The sequence below is a fragment of the Ambystoma mexicanum genome, chromosome 7q (genome assembly GCF_040938575.1).
Source record: "Ambystoma mexicanum isolate Mex_15411 chromosome 7q, UKY_AmexF1_1, whole genome shotgun sequence".
Lineage (NCBI taxonomy): Eukaryota > Metazoa > Chordata > Amphibia > Caudata > Ambystomatidae > Ambystoma > Ambystoma mexicanum.
The window spans coordinates 724,800,347-724,824,151 of record NC_090941.1 but is presented as its reverse complement, the minus strand read 5'-3'; the positions used below and the strand labels follow the sequence as shown (position 1 = coordinate 724,824,151).

Below are 23,805 nucleotides of genomic sequence, written 5' to 3'. Positions count from 1 at the left end.
TACTATCCATGCGGACAACCCCACAGACTAGAACTGGACTCTCCCCCTACGAAATCATAATGGGGAGGCCAGCTAATATTTGGAACCTGCCGAAACCTAGAGTGTTGAAAGATGTAGAGCATTTGCTTCTTGCTGAATACTGTGACCAGTTCATTCAAAACTTGTATTTGATTTATCAACAGGTGCGAGAAGCCCTCCCAGTTAAATACGAGGGGCCAGGTCACAGAATTCGACCCGGTGACTGGGTGCTCACGAAATCGTTTGAGAGAGCATCCAGCCTCGCACCGCGCTGGAGAGGACCGTTTCAGGTCCCATTAGCCACACAGACTGCTGTACAAGTAGCTGACCGACGACACTGGATACACGCTACACACATCAAGAGGATACCTTTCCCTTTGCCACACGCCAGAGAAGAAAAGAAGGAAACTACTTGCTCGGCTTCTGGTGATCAATCAGTCTTGAACAACATCAAGGGTATTCCGGAGACTCTTCCTGAGCTGGTGGGGCCTGGGGAGATTGCTGCCTTGTCTATGAATTCTTCTTCGGATCTTTCTGCACCCTTGGGTAACCTTTCCTCTGTTTCACCACTTCCATCAGGAAGCAACGACACACTGTTTGCAGATCACGCAGTGCCTGGAGTTTTACGGTACGATCTGCATCCACGGCACTAGACTTACAGCACAGCACGGCTGTGCCTATAGGAAACGACTGTTGAGCTCGTCCTTTGCCACTTTCGCGCTGAAACATAAGCAAATGGCTGGGACCGGCAAAAGCTATCTTCAATCGAGAAAGATCACCTGGTCAGGAGATCACCAGCAAACAAACTTACGGAGTCTATAGCAGAAACGTTCCAGGAAAGAGCTTTGAGGAACAATGCCTGTCGCTATCTCTACTCGTATGGAGCAACCAATCGATTGTGTGGCTAACAAAGACATTGAACAGAAAAATACATGGTCCGTGAGGACGTACTGTTTTCTCATAATTGTGTTAACTGGTCTGACGATAGTAATTGCTCTTGGGTTTTGGTACATTGAGGTTGCATCCACTTCAAACTTTTATACCTACTGAGAGTGTTCCCACTATGTCTTCTCCTTTCGTGCATCTGCACACTCTATCTCCTAGGGATTCCCAACACAGACAGAGTTATCGCAACAATACGCTTTTGTTAATTATGAATGTGACCCATGCGATCTTAAACAGAACTAATTGCTGGATATGTTCGCATCTGCCACAACACGAGGAAAAAGGGTTGGGCTGATATATGAATCCTTTGCCTTTAACTACTGCATGCTATGCCTCTCTAAGGGCATTATTCTTTGGTCGTTGGAACAATAGCATCTCAGGGAACTTTGACGGGACTAATTTAAATGAATTTGAAAGGCAAGTCCTGATGCCTCTGGGATGCAAATAAGAGCAAGCTTAATGTTGCTTCTATTAGGCCTTCCGATAGACTTTCTAGACCTTTTCAATCGTTAATTTCTTTTAAGATGGCTCCCGTAGGCAACCGGGATGCCACGCCTCCTTCCTATACTTTCAATCACAACCCCAACTCTGTCTCCTTCTGCATACAAAGGAATGGTTCTCAGTCAATGGGTACTTTTGAGGGTTGTACCAATATTGCGAATTTGACTGGTGAGGACAGACCGGTCAGACCCTTGTATGTAGGTGATCCTCTTTACTGTATTTGTGGCAATGAAGCTTATCCTTGGCTACCTAGGGATTGGCAGGGTACTTGTTATTTGGGTATCTTGCTACATGGGGTATTGGTAGCTAGCACCTCTGAGGTCTCTAGGGCTCGACCAAGGCGGGACGAGAACGGTGATACTCCTTCACAAGTCATGGGTGATGTAGCGAAATCATTTGTGCCATTTTGGGGACAGATCATGAATTCTGAGGATATTAGAAGACTAGCAAGAGTATTGGAGAGAACCATCAACCGGACCACCAGTATACTCTACAACATTACGTTGGAGCAAAAAGTAATTAGACTAGTGGCTCTACAGAACCGGATGGTGTTAGACGTCATCCTGGCTGAGCGTGGTGGAGTATGTAAATTGGTGGGATCTGCTTGTTGTGTTTTCGTACCTGACTCCTCCCCTACCATATTCAAGGCAATACAAAATCTGCATGTCCTAAGTACAGAAGTACATGTTCCCGAGGGAAACTGGGATCTTAGTACTTGGTTCTGGGGCTTTTTACGGTCTTGGGGATGGAAACTCTTTTCAGTCTTAATGGTAATCCTTGGTATTCTGTTGTTCTGTTGTTGTTGCATACAATGTCTTCCTGTCATATGTTCGGTGTTAGGAGGATGTTGTTTGCAAACTGTAGGAACATTAGGACCGAAAATACACGCACCTGAGAAGATGACTAATGTTTTTGTAATGGAGGATATTACTGTCAAAGATTTGATGGCAATTGATATATCTGATGAATGTGATTCAGGATGTACTGACATTGAAATGTGAAGTTACAAGTAAAGCTAATATTTTTAGTATGGCTCTTGGTTTAGGCCAAAAGGAGGGTTTGTTAAATGGTAATTATATAGTGCCTCCTTAGTATTTATATTGGCCTACGCCTATTCCCGCTACATGGAAAACCGCGTTGCAAAGTTCCAATTTTGGGTTAACTTCGCTGCCATTTTAAGATTCATCCGCCATTTTGATTTCCACTCGTGTGTTCTACATTCTAAAATGGTGGACTATGTTTTCGACTTGAAGCCAAGCCTTCCGACCTTTGAGTTCTGTTAATTTTTAGGTTGTCTGAGAGCCGACTGTTTAGACAGAGCAAAGAGACCTTGTGCTTGGTATGAACTGTCATCCAAGTGTTGTCTGCGCTCACAAGCCTCAGCCTTGTATAAACATTGGGACAATGAAGAACAAACCACGAGCATATGCTTTAGCTGAACTACATTGTAAAGTAACTTGGAACAAGGCTTGCCGCGGGATCGGAGAACATACATCACCACTGTGTCTTCATGGAAATACAAACCTATGTAATCCTTCGTATAATATTGTAAAATCTGTATGTGAACTAGGCACAAACTCTAGACCACGAATTATTAACGTGAAGAGAGGCTGGACAATATTACATGAATTGTATAAAAGTTTTTAGATGTTCAGCACTCTCTCACCTCTCCTTGTCAGCTGGTACACACTGCAAGGTGTTGGGAGCCAGATAGCTATCTGTTTTGCTTTGTAAACTGTACAGTAATAAAAGATCTGTGAATCTTTTTAGCCCGTGATTGGTGTATTTCCTTTGTGGTACTCAGCCTCGATATTTCTTTGTTCTTTCACCATAAGTCAAAACCTTCCCTTGATTGTGCAGTGTCTAAAGGAAAATACACTGTCTTATCCCAGTTAATCTTATGGCCAGACAAAAGTCCCACTTCCCCAAACATGCATTTTAGTTCATCACCCCCTTCCCTAGGATTGGTCAATATGACTGTCATGTCATCTGCGTACCATAGTACCTTAATCTCGCTGTCCCCAAATTTAAGTCCCAGAAGACTCTACTCTTGCCTTATATACGCTATCAGTGGTTCTAATGCTGAATTGAAAAGATACAGCGATAACGGGCAGCCCTGTCTAGTGCCTCTTGTCAAAAAGAAAGAAGAAGATAGAACACCATTAACCCATATTCGAACACTAATGGACGAGTTCAGTGTCTTTATAGTTCTCAAAAAGGTTTCCCCCGAATCCCATCTTTTTGACTGTGCAGGCCAAGAAGGCCCAGTGTTGACCCTGTCGAAACCCCTCTCTGCGTCCATGAAGACTAAAAGTGCAGTCTTAACCTTCTCTCTAGGAAGTCCCATTATATCTATAATCGGCCTAACATGGTCATACCCATATCTCCCACGCATAAACCCTGCTTGGGACCGGCCTATCATACATCTGTCCAACCGATTAGTCAGTATTCTGGTGAATATTTTGAGGTCAACATTTAACGAGATTGGCCTATTATTCTCGCATCTTTTGGGGTCTCTGCCAGGCTTTAGAATCACTACAACGCATGCATCTTTCATTGTCAGGCACATCGTCCCCTCAGTCATAAAAGTATTGTATAAATTACATAAGAATGGGGTTAGCTCAGGACCCAGCGCTCTGTAAAACTCAACTGGTAATCCGTCGAAGCCTGGTGACTTGCCTAGGTTAAGCTGGCTAATGTCAGTCAATACTTCCTCCTGCCCAATTGGCCGGTCAACAGTGGTGGCTTGGTCCACACACAGTGTTGGCAAGGTCATTTTATCAAAAAAACTATTCAATCCCTCAGGTGTCTGGGACCGGTCCTCCATGTACAGTGACTCATAAAACTTCCTGAAACACTCACATATTTCCTCTCTTTTAACTTTATATCCCCCCCCCTTCTCCCACTACTCTCTCTACAAAGGAATTATCAATCAAGCTCTGCAATCTGTTGGCAAGCATTCTTCCACTTTTATCACCCTGTTCCCAGTATCTTTGTCTCATAAAGAACGTACCCTTCACATACTGTGCATCCATTTCCCGTTTGAGATGCTCTCACATCCTATCCATTTCAGCTTTATCCTCACCACTCCTTGTCATATTATATTTCTTCGGCCATATATTAAGTTTATTCTCAAGTTTATTAAATTCTGTCATATCTTCCTTCCTTCCGTGTTATTAATCTACTCGCACCTGATTGTCGCTTTAAAGCTGTCCCAAACCATCAAATCAGATGTAGATCCTGCGTTTATTTTTAAAAAAATTGCAATAAAGGCCCTCAGTGACTCAAGCACCCCTTGCTCTTGCAATATGAACGTTTTTAAACTCCACTTGGGTACTGTGGGTTGCTCCAAACCCTAACCCTAGTTCAATCGCTATCAGGGAGTGATCTGAGATGCCCCGTTCCATTATCTCTATATTAGTAACTTGTTCTACCATTCTGTCAGAAACCAGGAAATAATCAATTGTTAAGTATGAATCGTGGACCGGCGAGAAAAATGAGTACTCCCTCACACCGGGTTGCATAGACCTCCATACGTCTATCAAATCTAGACCGTACAAAAATGTGTTAAAAGCTTTGCTCGCATTCTCTCCCGTGTATCTACAACGCGTGGAACGGTCCAGCTTACCATAAAGGACACAATTGAAATCCCCCACCCCCAGAATAGTATACTGCCCATTCATTTCCCTTAACAGTGACAACATTTTTGTGAAGAAACCATTCCCTCCTGTGCATGGCCCGTAGATGGATCCTATTGTGATCACTCTACCCTCATACTTTGCGTCCATCAGAATCACTCTCCCATCATCATCCATTACTACTTTCTCCACGCACAAGTTCAGTCCCCTACGTAAAAGTATGCCTACCCCTCTTGATTTGGAGGCGTAGCAGTTTAATAACACCTTACTGAACAGGGTACTTATTCATTAGACTTTTGGATTCCTCCACTGGGTGGGTCTCTTGTAGGAGGGCAATGTCTGTTTTCCCTCTCTTTAATCTTGTTAGTACTTCCCTCCTCTTTCTAGGATTGTTCAGGCCCTTGACATTCCATGAAGAGATCGTCAACTCACTAATCTGGTAGCCATTTCCCACAATATTTCCGACTACCTAAATTTGCTCCCATCACTCAAATTGTGCAACTGGGATAATATATTCATTGGGTATGTTAGCTATATATAACACAGAGTAACAAGCCCGGAAGAATCTACTTGCAGATGGTGGCGCAAACGTGCCACCATGTCCAACTAGCAAAGCATTCTTGATATAGCAGCGGATCATAGATCATGTAGGCGTTCACAAACAATAGGCAACAAAGACAAACGCACATAAACCACTAAAACACATAAAAGATAAGTAGATCACCACACCCTGCACCCTTGCAAGGTGATTTTGAGTCACGATATATACAAGTACACCGCTTTCTTGAACTGAAATTGCTCCAAAGCCTGCGCCTGGTTCATTGTCCTATCCCCAATCTACCCCCGTAACCCCAGCTAAGTGTTAAGTTCATTTGTTTTCCCAACATCAGCATACTAAGCTAATAACCTACTAGTAACCTTTACCTGTATCTTAGAATGTCATCTACCTTTATTATCTACAACTCTTTTCCATCCACTGATCGTTAAACAAGTCATTTTGTGGACTATGTGTAGGTTGTACTGACCCCCTAGCCCATCAGCTAGGTCCCTTAAATAGACAGATGACCCTCCATCAGGTTGTTTGGGTTTCATACAATTCTTTCCATCCCATTTCGCCGTATTCCATTACCCATGTGGCCTGTAAGTACATCAGTTTATCCCTCACATGGACCCCCACATTTATATACTTTACAGCGTTAGACACCATCCAATACCTGACAGTTACACCCACAGCACCTTAGGAGTTACCAAATCACATCACATTACCCTCTATAGCATACAGTTGAGCCCGCAGCACAGCACCACCCGTCAGTCACATTCCCATTTAATAGGACAGTATAGTGTCATTGTACGGTTCAATACAATTAGGGTGTTTGGAAAGATAATGAGAAATGTATGTATATAGCTTCTTAATGAGACTTATTTTGACCCCCATGAAACATAGAATAAATGAACCACAGCACTCTCCATTTAGTTGAAGTAACATTATAGACAGTGTGCGAGCATCCAATGAGAAATTATCCACACACATAATTTCCATGAAGGCACTAACTCCTGAGGAACTCGCCACTATTGAAATCCATCAGCAAGATCAAGAACAACAGGATCTCTGTTGAGGAAGTGAGCCGTTTCTGTCCGGCAGTAAATGCCCCATCACTGCTGCCGTGCGGAACCTTGACAGATAAGTGTGAAAGCCATGCACAGCTCAATAGTCATGTATGATCATATTTGCATGCTCCCACAAGAAATAAGACTGGTTATTGACAGTGCATAACACTCATAACTGTTTGGAAACTCCCCATTGGTAGCCCATAGTGTCAGTGACAAAGTGGTGAAGGAAGAATATCCGTTAACCATATGTAGGTTAATTTGGTATGCAACAGGTTATCCAAATGAGCTCCTTCTCAAGAGCAATTGCAGTACTGATCCAGTTAAACATGTGCATTCGATTTCGCGGGAACGTCAGAAGATAAATAACAGCAACGCACTTGAATCGAAAGATGTATGAGATCTCTCGTGTCGTGTCTGATAACTCATTATCGGAATGTATGTGATCAAGAAGAACCTTATTTCCCCAGCGCGCTCTCAAAAAGCAATCCGGCCGTACATAAGTAAACTGCTTACATGGCCTTTATTTCCCTCTGAGCAATGCATCATTGGAACCGGAAGGGCAAACAGGACACAAGCACATGATTTATGACTTTTCTTCACCGTTCCGCTCCGTCCTGCACTCCTCACCGCCTGATCCTGTTGCAATCCACATTGTCCTCGTTGTTACCATTGCCGGTACGCTGCTTCCGAACTGACGTAACTTCTGTCCATTTCCTATGAACGCGGCGCACATCATGGACGCTACTGGGGCCTTTCTTCTAATGGCCCGAGGCTCAGAAACACGCAAAGAAACATGCTGGAACGAAAATAACAGACACCGCCCGCCATACGAAGCAATTACATTGCATTTGACAAATGATAAACAGATGGGCAGCCAAGCCAAAATAAGTAATGATGATGGTAAAAAGAAATGTTTGCAAGTAGTAAATAAAAGTAATACTAAATAAGAAGACATTTCTTATCTTTTCTTCTTGGATGGCAAAGAGCTTTGTGAATTAGACTTAGTAGCTTCCATGGGCTCTTTGTCTTTCTCCACGTCACTCAAAAAGGCCTTAGCACTTTTGCTGTCAGTAAAAGAAAATAACCTGCCATCCATGACAACACAGAATATCTCCGGATTAACCATGTGGTATTTGAGTTTTTTTACCTTTGCTTTCTCCTTTGATGTGTTGAACTCTCTCCTTTTGTCCAAAACATCTCGGCTTAGATACCCGAAAATCAACACTCTGTGATCGCCCCGGGAGAGGTCATTCAACTCGGGTGCTTTCCTCAGAACCATTTCTTTCATTGGAAATCTTAAGAATTTCACTACAAAATGTCTAGGTGTCTGGCCCAAGGCTGGCTTTGGTCCCAAACTTCTTTGTGCTCTCTCCAAAACCAAGTTTACTTTATCCTGATGTCGGAAGTCTGAACCTTCAGGCCTGATGGTTGAAAGTCACAGATAATGGCACTGGGAAACGGCTGATGCCATAGACGACATGCTGCTGCTAGGAGGGCAACCACTAAATCTATCCTTGCCTGTCGCCATCTGTGATTCTCTCCTTGTTGACCTGTTGGCTGACGCATGGATTCTGTTTTGGAGTTCTTGTTTATCCTAAGTGCTTCTATTTTTATATATCTATATTTTTGTGTGATTTGAACAATGTTTTCCTGCTTTGTCCATATGTTGTCCAAACTTGGGATTTGAACTTAGTCCTTATTTTCTTGATGGGCAGTGCTGTTTCAGCCACCAAATTCTTGTTTTTTTAAAGTTGCCTGCCCTGAAGTGGACTTTGCTTATTGCCGTTACATCAGCGAGACGAGTGGATGAAATTCAATTCATATTGGGAACCCCAATTTTCTGACTTTGTCTAAAGAGATCGTCTCTTTGCACTTGATGCCTTCATTCAAAGATGGCTTCAGAAGTTCACCTCATTCTGAAGACCCATGCACCAGTTTGTTTCCTTCCTCCATCTAAGATGCAGTTAATCTTTAATTGAAAGGACCCCAAGAAGGCTTGAGCTTCCGTGTGGCCATAAGAAACGTCATTTACCTATGAGTTTAGCACATTGCCAGTTTTTGTCATATGCAAGTGGCCTGCCTCCTTGAATTTACCTCCTGTCCCTAGGCTGGCCCACCTAACTTCTTTGTGTTCCTCCTGTGTGTTCAAGAGTGTTCATGCATCGTTGGCAGTAATCGATACTTAACCAATGGTGAAATGGGCCACAGAATTCAATCCCTTGCAGCTTTCACGCCATGGCTTTAAGAAACACAGAGGTCTTGGGTCTTTGGGCTCCTCAACGTGTTTATTTATAGAGAAGACTGTATGAGTGTTCCTTTTTTGTGTTTATTCATGTTATTTCTGACTCTCTGGCCTCCACCTACATACTGAATTTTCTTTTTGGACTTTTTGCACTCTTATTTATCTGTTGATCATTCTGAATTTTACCCTTTTGGATTTTTTCCTGGAGTGATTTGTCTCCAACCTTTCAGGATTTGGTATTTGTACTCTTAGGGGCCTGTTGTCTTTGTGTGTTGTTTTACCTTATTCCAGACACAACCTTCTTTCCCGTGTCTGCTGCTGTCTCGCTCAACTTTCCTGATTATTGGAAAATCTATTCTTGAACTGTGACATCCGTGTTTAGGTATTGAATGGATGCTTGTGAGAACATTTACATCCACATGCTGGTGCGGATGTTGGGGCTGGGACACTCCCTTCTACTTTTTTGGTGGATTCCACATCATGGGGCCTTTTTGGCCACCTCCATAAAGGTATCATTTGTTACATTTCCTTAATTAGGTGAACTAGGTATGTAGTTAAGAGTTGCCTAGCCTGTTGAGAGCTCATTTCATGTGGGATGTGGCTGCTTCTTCAGCTCTGCTCTGGGGCATGCCTATTGTGGAGATTTACAAGTCCATAACATAATCCTTGCTGCACTTGTTTGGAAAGCATTGCTGCCTGGATTCCATGGCTTATGAGGAGGCCACATTTAGATATCCTTTTAGACATACATCTGTAGTGGGGTAATCTTACCTCTGGAAATGTTCTATCTGATGTGGAAGTACTTCGTCCTGCAGGTTCCTCATAAACCCTAAAAAAACATCAGGGTAAATTTGGAAAAAAATAAGAAAAACAGCTCCCTTCCCTAACAGTTAAACAGTATTATGTCACAACATAAACGGTTCTTTGGGAGAAAATGGATGTAAAGCCAGGTGCTTCACTGTCGAGACATTAAACAAGTAACAATGTGATAACTATCCCTAAGGCACTCCCGTCAGGGTTATGGTGTTCTTTCTTTGGGATAGTTAGCACATTGTTACTTTCCTCAATTGTGTTGTTTAATGTCTTGACAGTCAAGCACCTGACTTTACATCAATTTTCTCCTCATAAACCCTTCAATTCTTCCCCTCAGGTGGACTGCTTGTCAAATATTCTATCTTCAATCCCTCTCCTTCTGAGTGCCCCGTAAATTAACAGAACTGAGATACTGGGGCTCAGGCGGCTTGCTTTATATACACCTAGCACCCTCTATTCAGCCATGCGGGCAAACACTAGACAAAGTGAATCGCATGAGCATTGTGCACCTGAAACCTGTAGTACATCTTTTCACAGGCAGTCTGCACCTGCAAAGACAATTGAAGGGATGAGGAATCTGAACACCACGAAAGTTTGGCAACATGTTCTTCCTAACCAAGTGTACATTCAGTCCCTTGATTTCTAACTAGCTCAGTGCCCTGAAATAAAGTACTTGGCCTGTCCCCTTTCTTTTCTTTTGTATAGAAAAGTTAATCAACAAGTTGCAACATTAAAAGTAAATGAGTATGGGGAATAGGTCCACCTAATAGAAGAGCCAACACTGTTGGCTTTACATAGACCTGTTTATTTGTTTTCAGGAATTTAACGTGACCACATTTTCCTTTCATATCACAGGTTTAAAAGTATCACGATCATGCTACCACTAATATGAACATTATTACTTTAATTTGACTTTTAATTGATTATTCTGGTCTACCTGGTGGCCTCTTCACAGGCTCCTGCTTACTGTGCAGGCTTCATAACAAGCAGGTTTCAGTAATTCTGTTCTAAGGCATGCTAATGTCCTTTTTGGTGTGGGCCTATTTTTACACTGCAAAATATTACAAGAATATAATGAGGAAACCTGCTCATCTTTACCATTTGTTTGTGTTGCAGGTGTATTATGTAGACTCAGGATGCATTGAAAAGATCCCAGAGTGTCACCTCTTTCCATCCGTTTCGTATCCAGAAGTATCCCAGTTAGCCATACCCTGCAAGCTGCACAATGTTTTACCTGTGAGTAAACGTTGCTCTTTTTTCATGGGTAATTGGGTCTTCAACATTGTATTTAGAGGTTTTATATTTTCCACTTCTTTTTAATGTTATGTGTAATCGGCCTCCATTCTTGCACTCCTTCATCTGTACTCCCCCCTCCTTTCAATTTTTATTTTTGTCTGTGCTTCCAGTTCCCTAGCCCTAATCCTGAATATAACCATTTGAATGGAGTGTGTCCTCCCACGTATTCCTCATTTTATGATATCTTTATGTCCAGCTTCAGCTGCTTTGTAAACAAATTTCTCTCGGCAGAAGGGGCTCTACGACGAGACAGTCGACTCAATGTCCCTCCAGGACTTCCATCTCGGCTGATGTCATCGTCGAGTACATATATCATGCGCAGCGCCCATTGGCTTCAGTTCTGTTTTTCCACAAATGCGATTGCTTTGAGAATTACAGCGTGCTTCCGTTTTGTACGAAAACCGCTTAGAAGTGGCCTCGTCTTCGACTCGGACTACTCTGAAGACAGTCTTCAAAAAGTGCCTAGCTTACAATGCCAAAATGTCCCATCACGGACCCGCATAAAATAGGCATCTGGTGCCTGGGCGTCGAGCATAAGACCGCCGACTGTCGACGACCGCTAAAGCCTTAAAACATAAAGCCAAGCTGTCATTGGGTAGGATTGTCCCCAAATCCCTGTCCACTCCTTCAAAATTTGGCTCTTTCCACGAGTCGAGAGATTCCTCTCCTCATAAAAAAGGTCAAAAAACAGTCACACCCGAGGAGCTCTCACCCGTTTTCGTCATCAAAAAAGTGGAAGAGAAGGCATAGATCACCCTCGCCTTCCTCTTCTTTGTCTTCCTCTGAAGAAAAGAGCATAGTCTGCCCGACTAACTCCTCCTCCAAAGATGAGTGGTAACTCTTTAGGAAGGAAATTCAAAATCTTCAAGGATCCGGTCCTGTCCTACTCAAAACATAAGAAAAGTGGCCCTGCTACGGTCGATGACAAGCATGAGGCCAAGGCGAAACCCAGCGCGCCCACAAGCCTGGGTCATAAGCCTAATACTACTCGAGAGTCTTCGAGTACTCAACGAGATGAGAAATTGTCCAAAAAAACATTGAGTCGAGGGTCAAGTCCCTCGAAGCACAAGGTCAAGCTGTCGACACCATAGACGCTGATAGAAAATACCATTGACGCCGACTGTACATTTTTCAACGCCTTTACCTCATAAAAGTCAGGAAAAGATTTTTAAACCTCTTCCTAAAAAGGATTTTAACCTCAATTTATGAGGGCTATGAAACCTCTGTTGACACCACCGGGTAGTCTTCAGTTTAATACCCATGCTATGCGTAAAGACACTAATGTCTGAGAATGCTTTATTTCAGAGGAGACCAGGGTTAGGGAGCTACATGACACCCTACATCCAGCCAGTGGTTTAGACACCCTCCAAAAGCTAGATTTTGGGAAACCAGACCCGGCTGATCATGCAGTTGCATCATACAGAAGCCTAATGTCCAGGGTGGTAGAATTCCTAGGATGGTGTAGACGAACTCCTGCATTTGAACAAGACGACCTAACTGACATATTAAACAAAGGTCCTCAGTATGACCCTATTTTATAATTTCATGTGGCACTCCAAAATAGGGTTGCAGCAAACTGGTAGGCTTCATATTGCAGCCTTGCAGTAAACAAAAATCAAACAAAAAAATACAGGCCATCCAGTAGCGACCCTCGCTACCTGTCAGTACACCCGAAAGTCTAGTAGTGCAAGCAGCTACATCTGCCTCCAAGCATGCTGCGTACCCAACCATGCACCCTGATAGGGATGTTGACCCTTTGAATCATGGGCAAAGAAAGTATTTTATGCTAGCAGCATGGCTTTAAATTCTGCTAATTCTACATGTGCCCTTGCAAAGTTCACATTCACCCTGTGGGACTGCATAGCGATGGTGCCTGATCAAATCCCTGAAGGTGAGGAAAGAGATGGCTACATGAACCTGGTAAGGAATGGCAAGGAGGCCATGTGTGAGTCTCTGCAATCAGGTCTGGACACTGCTGACAGTGTCAAACGGGGCCATGGTGCCAAGCACTGTCATACGCAGATTTGCGTGGTTGAGGAAGTTGTGGTTGGCACCTGATGTACAATCCAAACTCCTTAACATGCCCTTTGACGGCACCCATTTATTTGGAAATAAGGCTGACAAAAGCCTTGAAAAGCTGCAGACCTCAAAGGTAGCCACATCTTGGAGGGGTAGGTCCTTTCATTACTACTCCTCAGTTGGAAGAGCCAGAGGACAGGCTGGTCACAGAGGACAAAGAAGATTCCCTTGTGGTAAATGAGGGAGAGGTGCAATTCCCGCCCATGCTGCAGCATCTTTACCATCAGCCGCTGCTTCAGCCGCCTCAAAACCACTTTGAGGCTTTGACTCACGACACCCCGGTGGGAGGCAGACTGTCACGGCATCTGAAAGAATGGCGAGGTATTACTTCGGATGCATGGGCGCTGGAAACAGTAGCCCAGTGTTACTGCCTCCCCTTTATACAGAGACTTCAGGATCATCCACGGGAAGCCATTCGCTAAATGTTCCAGATCCATTCCTGTTGCAGGAAATGTTTACTCTGCTAGAGAAAGGTGCTATAGAACCAGTACCTGTGATGGAGAGGAACAGAGGAGGGTATTCACCCTACTTCACAATCCCCAAGAAGGACGGAGGACTGAGACCTATCTTGGACTTGAGATACTTGAACAAGTTCCCCAGGAAGGACAAGTTCAAGATGGTCACACTTTCTCAGATCCTTCTGGCCCTGCAGCTCCAGGATTGGATGGTATCATTAGACCTTCAGGATGCTTATTTTCATGTGCCAATCCATCACAAGCACAGGAAGTACCTGAGGTTCGCCGTAGGCTATTCTCATTATTGGTTTAGAGTTCTGCCATTCGGGCTGACCTCCGCCCCAAGGGTTTTCACCAAGTTGATGGCCGTGGTGGCAGCGAGTCTCAGGAGAGGGGTGATTCACGTCTACCCCTACCTGGACGATTGGCTGATCAGGGCATGTTAACCCGAACAGGCTCCGTAACATCTCAGTATCACCTGCCACTCCCTCCACAGACTGGACTTCTCCCTCAATTACACGTTCGCCAGCATGGGGTCTAGCATGGATTCACATAATCATGAATATTCCCCGTCGTCAGCCTGGGAATCCCCAGTAAAAGAAAAAAACAGTTTAACTTTCACTTACAAAGTGTATTGCTCCTTTAAGCCAATCACTGTCCTCTGGGTCATACTGCCCCCATCCAATGACAGTCCTCTCCCTAAGCCCCTCCTCTGGCAGCCATCTTCAGTTTTCTATTGCACGCTTCAGTGTTGGCAGTCCTCGAGTTTGCTCTGCGAGCTACCTCTACGCATTTGGATGTGCCACCTCGGGCGTCCCCACGACAAGGTAGGGTTGTTCACTCCATGATCGCCAGAGCCTCCTGAGCTTTTTCAACTAGTGCCCGAAGAAACCAGGACGGAGGGTTTCATTAACCAGAGGTGCGAGGCCAAGAGGAAGACAATCATGGTGGTGCCCCTTCTGAACGACATGTGGGAAGAGGGCCTGGCCTTCATGAAGAACGCTTGCATTGCTTCAGCCAAACGGGATAGGCTGGAGAAGAATTATCGGGAGCCATACTCTGCACCCAAGTGCCTGAGGCCGCAATCATCACCGGATTTGGTGGTGTCAGCGCCCGCAAGGAAATGGTCGGCTGACCCGTCCTCAACGTCTTCTGTCCCTCCGTGCAACGAGGGTAAGAAGATGGACACCAGGGGAAGGAAGGTGATTTACACTGTGGCATCTATTTGTCAAGGCGGCCAACGCACTGGTGATCCTAACCAGGTAGGACAGGGAGCTGTGGTACAAGCTTTGGCCTATTCTGGAGGTCCTCCCCGACGATAAGAGGATGATGGTAATGGTTCTTTTCCAGGATGGGAAGTTGTGTCTGATTACGCCATTACAGTGGCTTTGGACATCGCTGACACAGGGTTCTAGCAGATGGGGAACGGTGTCTGCCTACGTTGACGAGGCTGGATGAAGGCCACAAATTTCCGGCAGGTGGTCCAGGCAAAGGTGTTGGACATGCCCTTCGATGGATAGAACTTGTTTGGGAAGGTCGTCGACGATTCCCTCCAGGCCATCAAGGCGGATACAGAGACAGCCTGTTCCTTGGGCACTCTCCAGCAGCGATGATCTTCTTTTCGCTCCTCCAGGGGAAAGTCGAGCAGTTCTTCCAAAGGTTTCTCCTCTTCGTACCGTCAGCCTTCCAGATCCCCGACCCTGGAAGCCTACAGAGGCCGTTCCCAGGCCTACGGTAGCAGAGGACAGCGTCGCCCGCAGGGCAGGACCCCAGCTCTGAAACAGGCCTGAACCGGCCGGGACGTCAGGCCCCCACACGTGCACACCGGTGGACGGCCGGCTGACTAGGTTCGTCAGCAAGTGGTAGAGTATCAACACCGACAGATGGGTGCTAGACGCTCTCTCCTGGGGACACATCCTGGAGTTTCAACGCAGGTGTCTGCGGATCCCTCCGGTTACCTGTCAGGAGCAGCACATCCCTCAGCTCCTGGAAGAGGTACGGGCCATGATGCGAAAAGGGGCAATGGAGCTGGTTCCTCAGCAGCTCCGGTGCTCCGGAGTCTATTCCAGATACTTTCTGGTCCGAAAGAAGACAGGTGGCTGGAGGCCCATCCTAGACCTGCGACGTCTCAACAAATACTTAAAAGTCCCAAAAGTTCAGTATGGTCACGTTGCAGCATGTGCTCTGCCAACTGTAGGAAGGAGACTTCTTGACATTGCTGGACCTGGAGGACACCTATTTCCATGTCCCCATTCACAAGAAACATCAAAAGTTTCTGTGTTTCGTAGTGCAGGGCCAGCACTATCAGTTCTAGGCCCTACCTTTTCGGATTGAAGTCGGCCCCCAGAGTGTTCACAAAATGCATTGCGGCGGTGGCGCCCATCTACGTCAACAGAGTATACACGTGTACCCGTACCTCGATGACTGGCTTATCCGGGCCCACTCGCGGGAGTTGGCCGTCAGACATATGGAGGCGACTGTCCAGCTTCTGATGGATCTGGGATTCTCTATCAAATATTCAAAGTCCTGCTTCATACCATCGCAGAACGTGCTATTCCTGGGACCCAGACTCAATATGGTGTCCTGCCTGTCATCACCCTTGAAGGAGATGGTAACGACCATTCAAGAGAAGATGTAGCGGCTGTTGTCGATGAAGACAGCCACGGTGCGAACCATCAAGTTGTTGCTCGGCATGATGTCATCCTGCATCTACCCCCATCCAGCTCTGCATGTTGCAGATGCGACCTCTTCAGGAGTTCCTGGATGCTCGCTGGATACAGGTGTCTGGAAACTTCGCGGACAAGATCCTGCCCGACGAGGAGTTCGGTCGGGCGATAGGGTGGTGGGGCGTCCAGTCTAACATCGCCCGGGGTTTCAAAACCGACCATGCCAGGAGACGGTCACCATGGACGCTTCCCTTGAAGGCTGGTGAGCCCACACTGGACGTCGGCACTCCAGAGGCCTGTGGCTGCCGGAGCAGATTAATCTCCATATCAACATCCTGGACCTATGGGCAGTGTTCTGGGCCCTCAAGTCGTTCCTTCCGTCTCTGAAAGACAAGGTGGTGAGGATCTTCACAGACAACACCACCACCATGTTCTACATCAGGAAACGGGGGCACTCGATCCCCAGCGCTCTCCAAGGAAGCGCAGGACTTATGGCTCTGCGCTGTCATACAAAAGATGTTCCTCATCCCTCTTCACTTAGCGGGAGTCAAGAACACCATCACAGACTCCCTCAGCAGGGAATTCCGCTCCTGCCATGAATGGGAACTTCAGCAGGACCAGGTGGATCGCATCTTCGCCAAGTAGGGTGGTCCCCAGATAGATTTCTTTGTGAACTCCAAATACCAGACGTGTGCCAGCAGATTCCACCAACCGAGGATCCTGTGGGATGGGTCTCGTTTCCGTGGGAAGGAATGTTCCTCTACCCGTTTCCTCCGTTGTCTCTCCTGCTACGAGTCATCAATACACTCGGTGCCTGTGCAGGATGATACTCATGGACCCGGCGTGGCCGAGGCAGATTTGGTATCCGGGCCTGCTCAGCCTGTCAGCGTCGCCGTGGGGCAGTCCCACCACATATGCAAGTTGGTGCCTTGCGAGCCACATTTCCACCAACAATACGGGTCTAGTGAGTTCTGAATGTGGTGGAGCCGTAGAGGGGGATAGTACCAACAGAGCAGTAGCTTAAGGGCAAATTCCTTATTCGTCACACAGGTCGAGTAGTAGTAGCACCATGCCCAGATATCCACCCAAGTATGGTCCTCAATCGAGCACCCCAGGCCTTTTTCCCATTGTGCCATGTATGCCGGGCAAAGGGCCAGCATGTCTTCTTGCAGCAGCTTGTACAGCTTAGAGATGTTCCCCACAGAGAGACCCTCTTGTAAAGTCAGTTCATTGGGGCTGAGGGTACATGTGTCTCTTTGCCGAACCAGCGGGTGTGTATTTGGGCATAAGAAAATCTATCATTCTCCAGCATGGGGTCTGGCATGGATTCACATGCTCATGAATATTCCCCGTCGTCAGGCTGGGAATCCTCGGTAAAGAAAAAACCAGTATCAGTTTCGTTTCTGATCTGTCTTTCGTAGTAGTAACCAATCACTGGTCTCTGCGTCATACTGACCACAGCCAATGACTGCCCTCTACCTAAGCCCCGCCTCTGGCAGCCATCTTCAGATTTTTACCGCACGTTCATGTGTTGGGATCCTCGTGCTATTGCTCTCGAGCGTTAGTGCTATTTTTCACGTTTTTTCTCAAAAACTTTGTTTTTTTCGGTCAAAAGAGCCTCAAGCTCCACCGACTCTCCATCCGATCAACGGGGATCCGTGTCGGATTGATCTACGCCCCTCAAGGGTGAAGATTCGTCGAGCTACGCTTTTGGAGGACTCCAGAAGTTTCTCAGGCCCATCTCGGTCATGGCCCAGGAGAAGGGAAGCTCGACGCCCGGAAAGCTGTTCAGGGTCTGCCCTGGATGCCAGCTGCAGAATGTCTTTAATGAAGACGAACACTCCTTTTGTCTTTACTGCCTACATGAAGACAAGACGCACGTGGAGAAGGACTGTGCGTTTTGCAGCAACATGTCGCAGCGGACCATGAAGGACCGCCATCAACGTCTCGCCAACTGGCTGGAAGGGAAGAGCCCGTCCGGCGAGAAGAAGAAGAAGAAATCCGAGCGGTCTTCTAAGACCTTTGAGGACGCCCCGGCGACGGGGGTCCAACATAAGGCCAAGCACCGCGAGTCCGCTGGCACCGGGAGCGCCGAACGGTCGGGCTCTACGGGCACCAGGCAGGGCGCACCCTCCCCGGCACCATCAACCACAAGCCAACGCTCTGGGTCGGGTAAGAGGAAGGCCGAGTACCCGGCGAAGCTCCTGGAGAGGCCCCGGTCGAGCTCGAAGGGGGAGGGGGAGCGAGGCAGTGTCCCCCCCCTCAAGGAGAAGGCGGTGAGCGCACCAAGGGTGGTGAAAGCCTTAATCCATCCGGCCAAGGCCTCTATCGAGACAGTCGCGGCGGCCCTGGCTCAGCCTGTGGAGGCTACGCCGGTGGTGGCGACCTCGGGGCTCAGAGTCTCCCTGCCACCGCGGAGGGAGTCCTCTTTTATGCCCATCGACAGGACCCCCGTGAAACCTCCGACGGAGAAGAAAAAGGGGGGGCAGGAGGTCGCCGTGGATTCGGCCTCAACCTCTGAGGAAGAACTGATCGAGGTCTTAAGCCACGGCGTTGGCGTGGAAGAAGACCAGCCCGTCGGGAGGGATCCCGACGCAGGAGACCGACGAGGGTACCGACGGGGCCCCTGACCGCCCGTCGGATTCCCCTCTGCCAGTGCCGCAAGATAACTCGGCGGCCATTTTGTTGGCTATACAGTCCTTATGCTCAGAGATAAGGACGAGACTGCCGTTACCAGTGGAGGAACCACTCCCGTCGGGGGACCCGGAACCAGGCCCTTCGGGCAGCCCCCCTCCTAAGAAAAGAAGGATTCACCCTCCACCTCCTTTTCAGCCGTCGCGCCCCGTTCAGCCCTCCTCCCCGTCCACGACTCGAGGGGATGATACGGGGACTGACACGGCCGCAACGGGTATGGACGACGAGGTGTACGACGAGGATCTGCCGTCGTCTCCTCCCACCCGGGCTTCCCCGCCCGACGAGATTGGATCTTTTCACTCCATGATCGCCAGGGCATCCGAGCTCTTCCAGCTCTGCCCTGAGGAGAAGAAGAAGGAAGGTTTCCTTTATCAGCGGCGCGAGGCCAAGAGGAAGACGGTCCTCGCGGTACCTCTACTGGACGATATTTGGGATGAGGGCCTCGCCCTCCTCAAGAACCCATCCACGACGCCGGCTAGAAGAGACCGGTACGAGAAGAAGTACCGGGTCCCGGACGCGGCCCCCTTGTGCCTCTGGGCGCAGCCTACCCCGGACTCCGTCGTCTCCGCGGCGGCCAGGAAGAAAGCGGGGAGGGGTTGCGGCCTCCACGTCGACTTCCCCGCCGGACGGCGAGGGAAAGAAATTGGACACGATGGGGCGCAGGGTCATCTCGTCTGCAGCGACGACGATTAAGGCGGCTAACGCCTTGGCTATCGTAGCCCGGTACGACAGGGAGCTGTGGTACAAGCTGGCTCCCCTGCTGGACTTCCTACCGGACGACAAGAGGGCGGATGCCCTGGAGATCTTGCAGGAAGGTGAGGTGGCGTCGGACCACGCCATCACTATTGCGACGGACATCGCCGACACTGGATTTCGCCAGTTGGGCAACGGCGTGTGCCTTAGGCGGCGTGATGGCTCAAGGCTACTGACTTCCGTCAAGACGTACAGACCAGAGTCCTGGACATGCCGTTCGATGGGAACAACCTGTTTGGGAAAACAGTGGACGATTCCCTTCAAGCCATTAAAGCGGACACGGAGACAGCCCGGGCTCTCGGGGTTCTCCAGCAACGGCGGCCGCCCTTTCGGAGCGGCGGAGGCAAGGGCGCCTCCAAAGGTTCCGGCGGCGGATTTTCCACCTACCGTCAAGCGGCCCGTTCGTCGTCTCAAGAAGCTTACAGGGGACGAGGCAAGTCAGGCAGACCCCGCCGTCGTCGCCAAGGAGGTCAAGGCGGCAAAGCCTCGTCTAAGCAGGATTGAACCGGCCGTGGGGTCGGGCCCCCACCGAAGCACCCCTGTGGGAGGCCGGCTGGCGAGCTTCGTCAGCGTGTGGGAGTCCATCTCCACCGACCGTTGGGTGCTGGACGCCCTAGCCCAGGGCCACGCGCTCGAGTTTCAAAGAAGGTGCCCGCGCGTCCCCCCTGTGGCCAGGAAAGAGCTTCACGTCCCTCAGCTTCTCCGGGACGTAAGGGCGATGCTAAGGAAGGGCGCCATCGAACTCGTCCCAAGGAGGCTTCGGGGCTCCGGAGTTTACTCAAGATACTTCCTTGTGAAGAAGAAGACGGGAGGATGGCGCCCCATCCTAGACCTGCGACGGCTGAACAAGTTCATCAAGGCTCAGAAGTTCCGGATGGTCACCCTCCAGCACGTCCTGGGTCAGCTGGAGGAGGGCGACTTCCTGTCGTCGTTGGATTTGGAGGATGCCTACTTCCATATTCCCATCCTAAAGGGGCACCGAAAATTCCTCAGGTTCGTGGTCCAAGGGCGTCACTACCAGTTCAGAGCCCTTCCCTTCGGTCTACGGTCAGCACCCAGGGTATTCACCAAGTGCCTTGCACCAGTGGCGGCGCAGCTGCGCCGAGAGGGGATCCACGTCTACCCCTACCTGGACGACTGGCTCATCCGAGCCAAGACGAGGGAGCTCGCCGTGGAGCACACGACAAGGACCGTCCAACTTCTCACGGACCTGGGATTCTCCGTGAACTACGCCAAGTCCCACCTGGTACCCGCGCAAAACGCACTGTTTCTGGGAGCGAAGCTCGACACAGTGTCCCTTCTGGCCTCCCCGTCGGAGGAAAGGACCAGGTCCATCCTGGGCAAGGTACAGCGGATGTTGGTTTCCGACGCGGCCAAGGTGAGGTCCATCAAGTCCCTCCTCGGAATGATGTCTTCTTGCATCTACCTCATTCCCATGTGCAGGCTCCGGATGCGCCCGTTGCAGGAGTTCCTGGACGCGCGCTGGATCCAAACAACGGGCGGCTTCGAGGAGAGGATCACACTCGACGAGAGTTTCCGCCGAGCGATCCCGTGGTGGGGCACCCGCGCGCATCTGACGGCGGGCAGGGACTTCCAGACCACCAGGAGACAGTGACCACGGATGCCTCCCTGGAAGGGTGGGGAGCGCACACCGAAAATCTGCACGCGAGAGGCCTTTGGCTCCCGACGGAGAAGTCCCTCCATATCAACGTCCTGGAGCTCCGTGCAGTGTTCTGGGCCCTCAGGTCCTTCCTTCCGTCCCTCAAGGGCAAGTTGGTGAGGATCTTCACCGACAACACCACCACCATGTTTTACATCAGGAAACAGGGCGGAACCAGGTCCCCAGCACTGTCCAAGGAGGCGCAGGACCTGTGGCATTGGGCCGTCGCCGAAAGGATGTTTCTGGTGCCGTTTCATCTGGCAGGGATAAAAAACACCATCGCCGACTCACTCAGCAGGGAGCTGCGCTCGTGCCACGAGTGGGAACTATGGCAGGATCTAGTGGATCGCCTCTTCCGACGGTGGGGCACACCCCAGATCGACCTGTTTGCGACGGCGACGAACTCCAAGTGCCGGAGGTTCGCCAGCAGGTTTCCCCAGCCGAGGAGCATGGGCGATGCTTTCTCTTTCCCCTGGGCGGGCCTGTTCCTATACGCGTTCCCTCCATTGCCACTACTGATCCGGCTCATCAACCAGCTCAAGAGGTCACGGTGCAGGATGATCCTCGTCGCACCTGCGTGGCCGAGGCAGATATGGTTCCCGGACCTTCTGGACTTGTCAGCGTCCCCGTCAATCAAGCTGCCAGTGGACGCGGATCTGCTCTCCAGGGAAGGAGGCGCCATCCTCCACCACGACCCGAAGTCGCTGAACTTGCAGGCCTGGCTCCTGCAGCGCTAGAGTTTGGAGGATACGACATACCGGCCGACTGCAGAGAGGTTCTTGCAAAGGCCAGGGCGACCTCGACTCTTAAATGCTACGGACACAAATGGAAGAGGTTCTCTGTCTGGTGCCACGCACAGAAGATTAACCCTCTAAGGATTACGGCTCCCCAAGTACTGCCCTACCTGTTGACGCTGGCCAAAGCTGGACTGGCACATGCGTCCATCAAGATTCATCTTGCTGCGATCTCCCGATACACTAGAACCACGGGGCGGACGTCCTTGTGGTCTCATCGTCTGGTGAAAGAGTTCATGAAGGGACTGTTCAGATCGTTCCAGCCGGTGAAGGCTCCGGCCCCGGCGTGGGAGCTCAACGTGGTGCTGACCAAGCTCATGGGACCTCCGTTCGAGCCTCTGCACTCGGCCCTGTTGAAGTTCCTGTCGTGGAAAACAGCGTTTCTTGTGGCCATCACCTCCGCACGACGGGTGGGAGAGATCCAGGCCCTTTCCTGCAAGGCCCCGTACTTGACTTTTCACGACACGAGGGTGGTGCTCAGGACGCACCCCTCCTTCATGCCCAAGGTGCCGTCGGACTTCCATCTCAACGAACCCTTGGTGTTGCCTGTGTTTTTCCCGTCGCCTTCGTCGCTGGCTGAGAGGACTTTGCACTCGCTGGATGTGGCTAGAGCGCTGAAGTTCTACGTGGATCGCACAAAGTGTTTTCGGAAGACGTCACAACTCTTTGTGAACTTTGGACCTGTCAATCAGGGGAAGGCTCTCTCGAAGGCTTCCATTTCCAGATGGCTCTCCGGCTGTATCATGTACTGTCACCGGTTGGCAAACCGACCGCTGCCTGGCCGTCCGAGAGCACATTCCACCAGAGCGATCGCAGCTACCACGGCGTTCCTATCTGGTGTGCCCCTGCTGGACATTTGCAGGGCTGCTACGTGGAGGTCGACGCACACCTTCACGAAATTCTACTGCGTCGATCGGGATTCCAGGGAGGAGTCCAGGGTCGGCCAAGCAGTGCTGCGCAACCTGTTCGCCTGAGGTGAGCCTGGTGAGGAGGTAAGATTGCTTAATGTTGAGTTGATGTGATGCTTAATGTTGAGCCTTTGCCACCTCCCGTGGTTGTGCATGTGGGTACTGCTATGTATTCTTTATTCATTAGCATGTGAATCCATGCCAGACCCCATGCTGGAGAAGGAACAAGTTACTTACCTGTAACTGTTGTTCGCCAGCATGGGTCTGGCATGGATTCACATGCGAACCCTCCCGCCTACCCCTCTGCGGCTCTTCACTTGGTCATACTGCCACTTCACGTGCTTCCAAATCTGAAGATGGCTGCCAGAGGCGGGGCTTAGGCAGAGGGCAGTCATTGGCTGTGGTCAGTATGACGCAGAGACCAGTGATTGGTTACTACTACGAAAGACAGATCAGAAACGAAACTGATACTGGTTTTTTCTTTACCGAGGATTCCCAGCCTGACGACGGGGAATATTCATGAGCATGTGAATCCATGCCAGACCCATGCTGGAGAACAACAGTTACAGGTAAGTAACTTGTTCCGTCTCGGTTATGAAATGTCTCTTTACAGTTCTCAAAGTACGCAGCATGCTGTTTTAAAATAATTGTGCCAGGGTTTGTAGCCTTCACGTCGTCCAGTTCCTAAAGTTTGAAGGGTGCATGCCTGGAGTGAAGGCCGGATTTTGGAGG

At 49.1% G+C, this 23,805-nt stretch overlaps 1 protein-coding gene across 1 annotated transcript in view; it reads left to right on the top strand.

Annotated features, from left to right (window-relative positions):
• RNF17 (ring finger protein 17) overlaps window positions 1-23,805 on the top strand; it is a 3,777,565-nt gene that overhangs the window by 3,218,993 nt on the left and 534,767 nt on the right. The window contains exon 32 of the mRNA XM_069639339.1: window positions 10,885-11,004. Within this exon, the coding sequence (XP_069495440.1) occupies window positions 10,885-11,004 (120 nt within the window). The remainder of the gene's footprint in view (window positions 1-10,884; window positions 11,005-23,805) is intronic.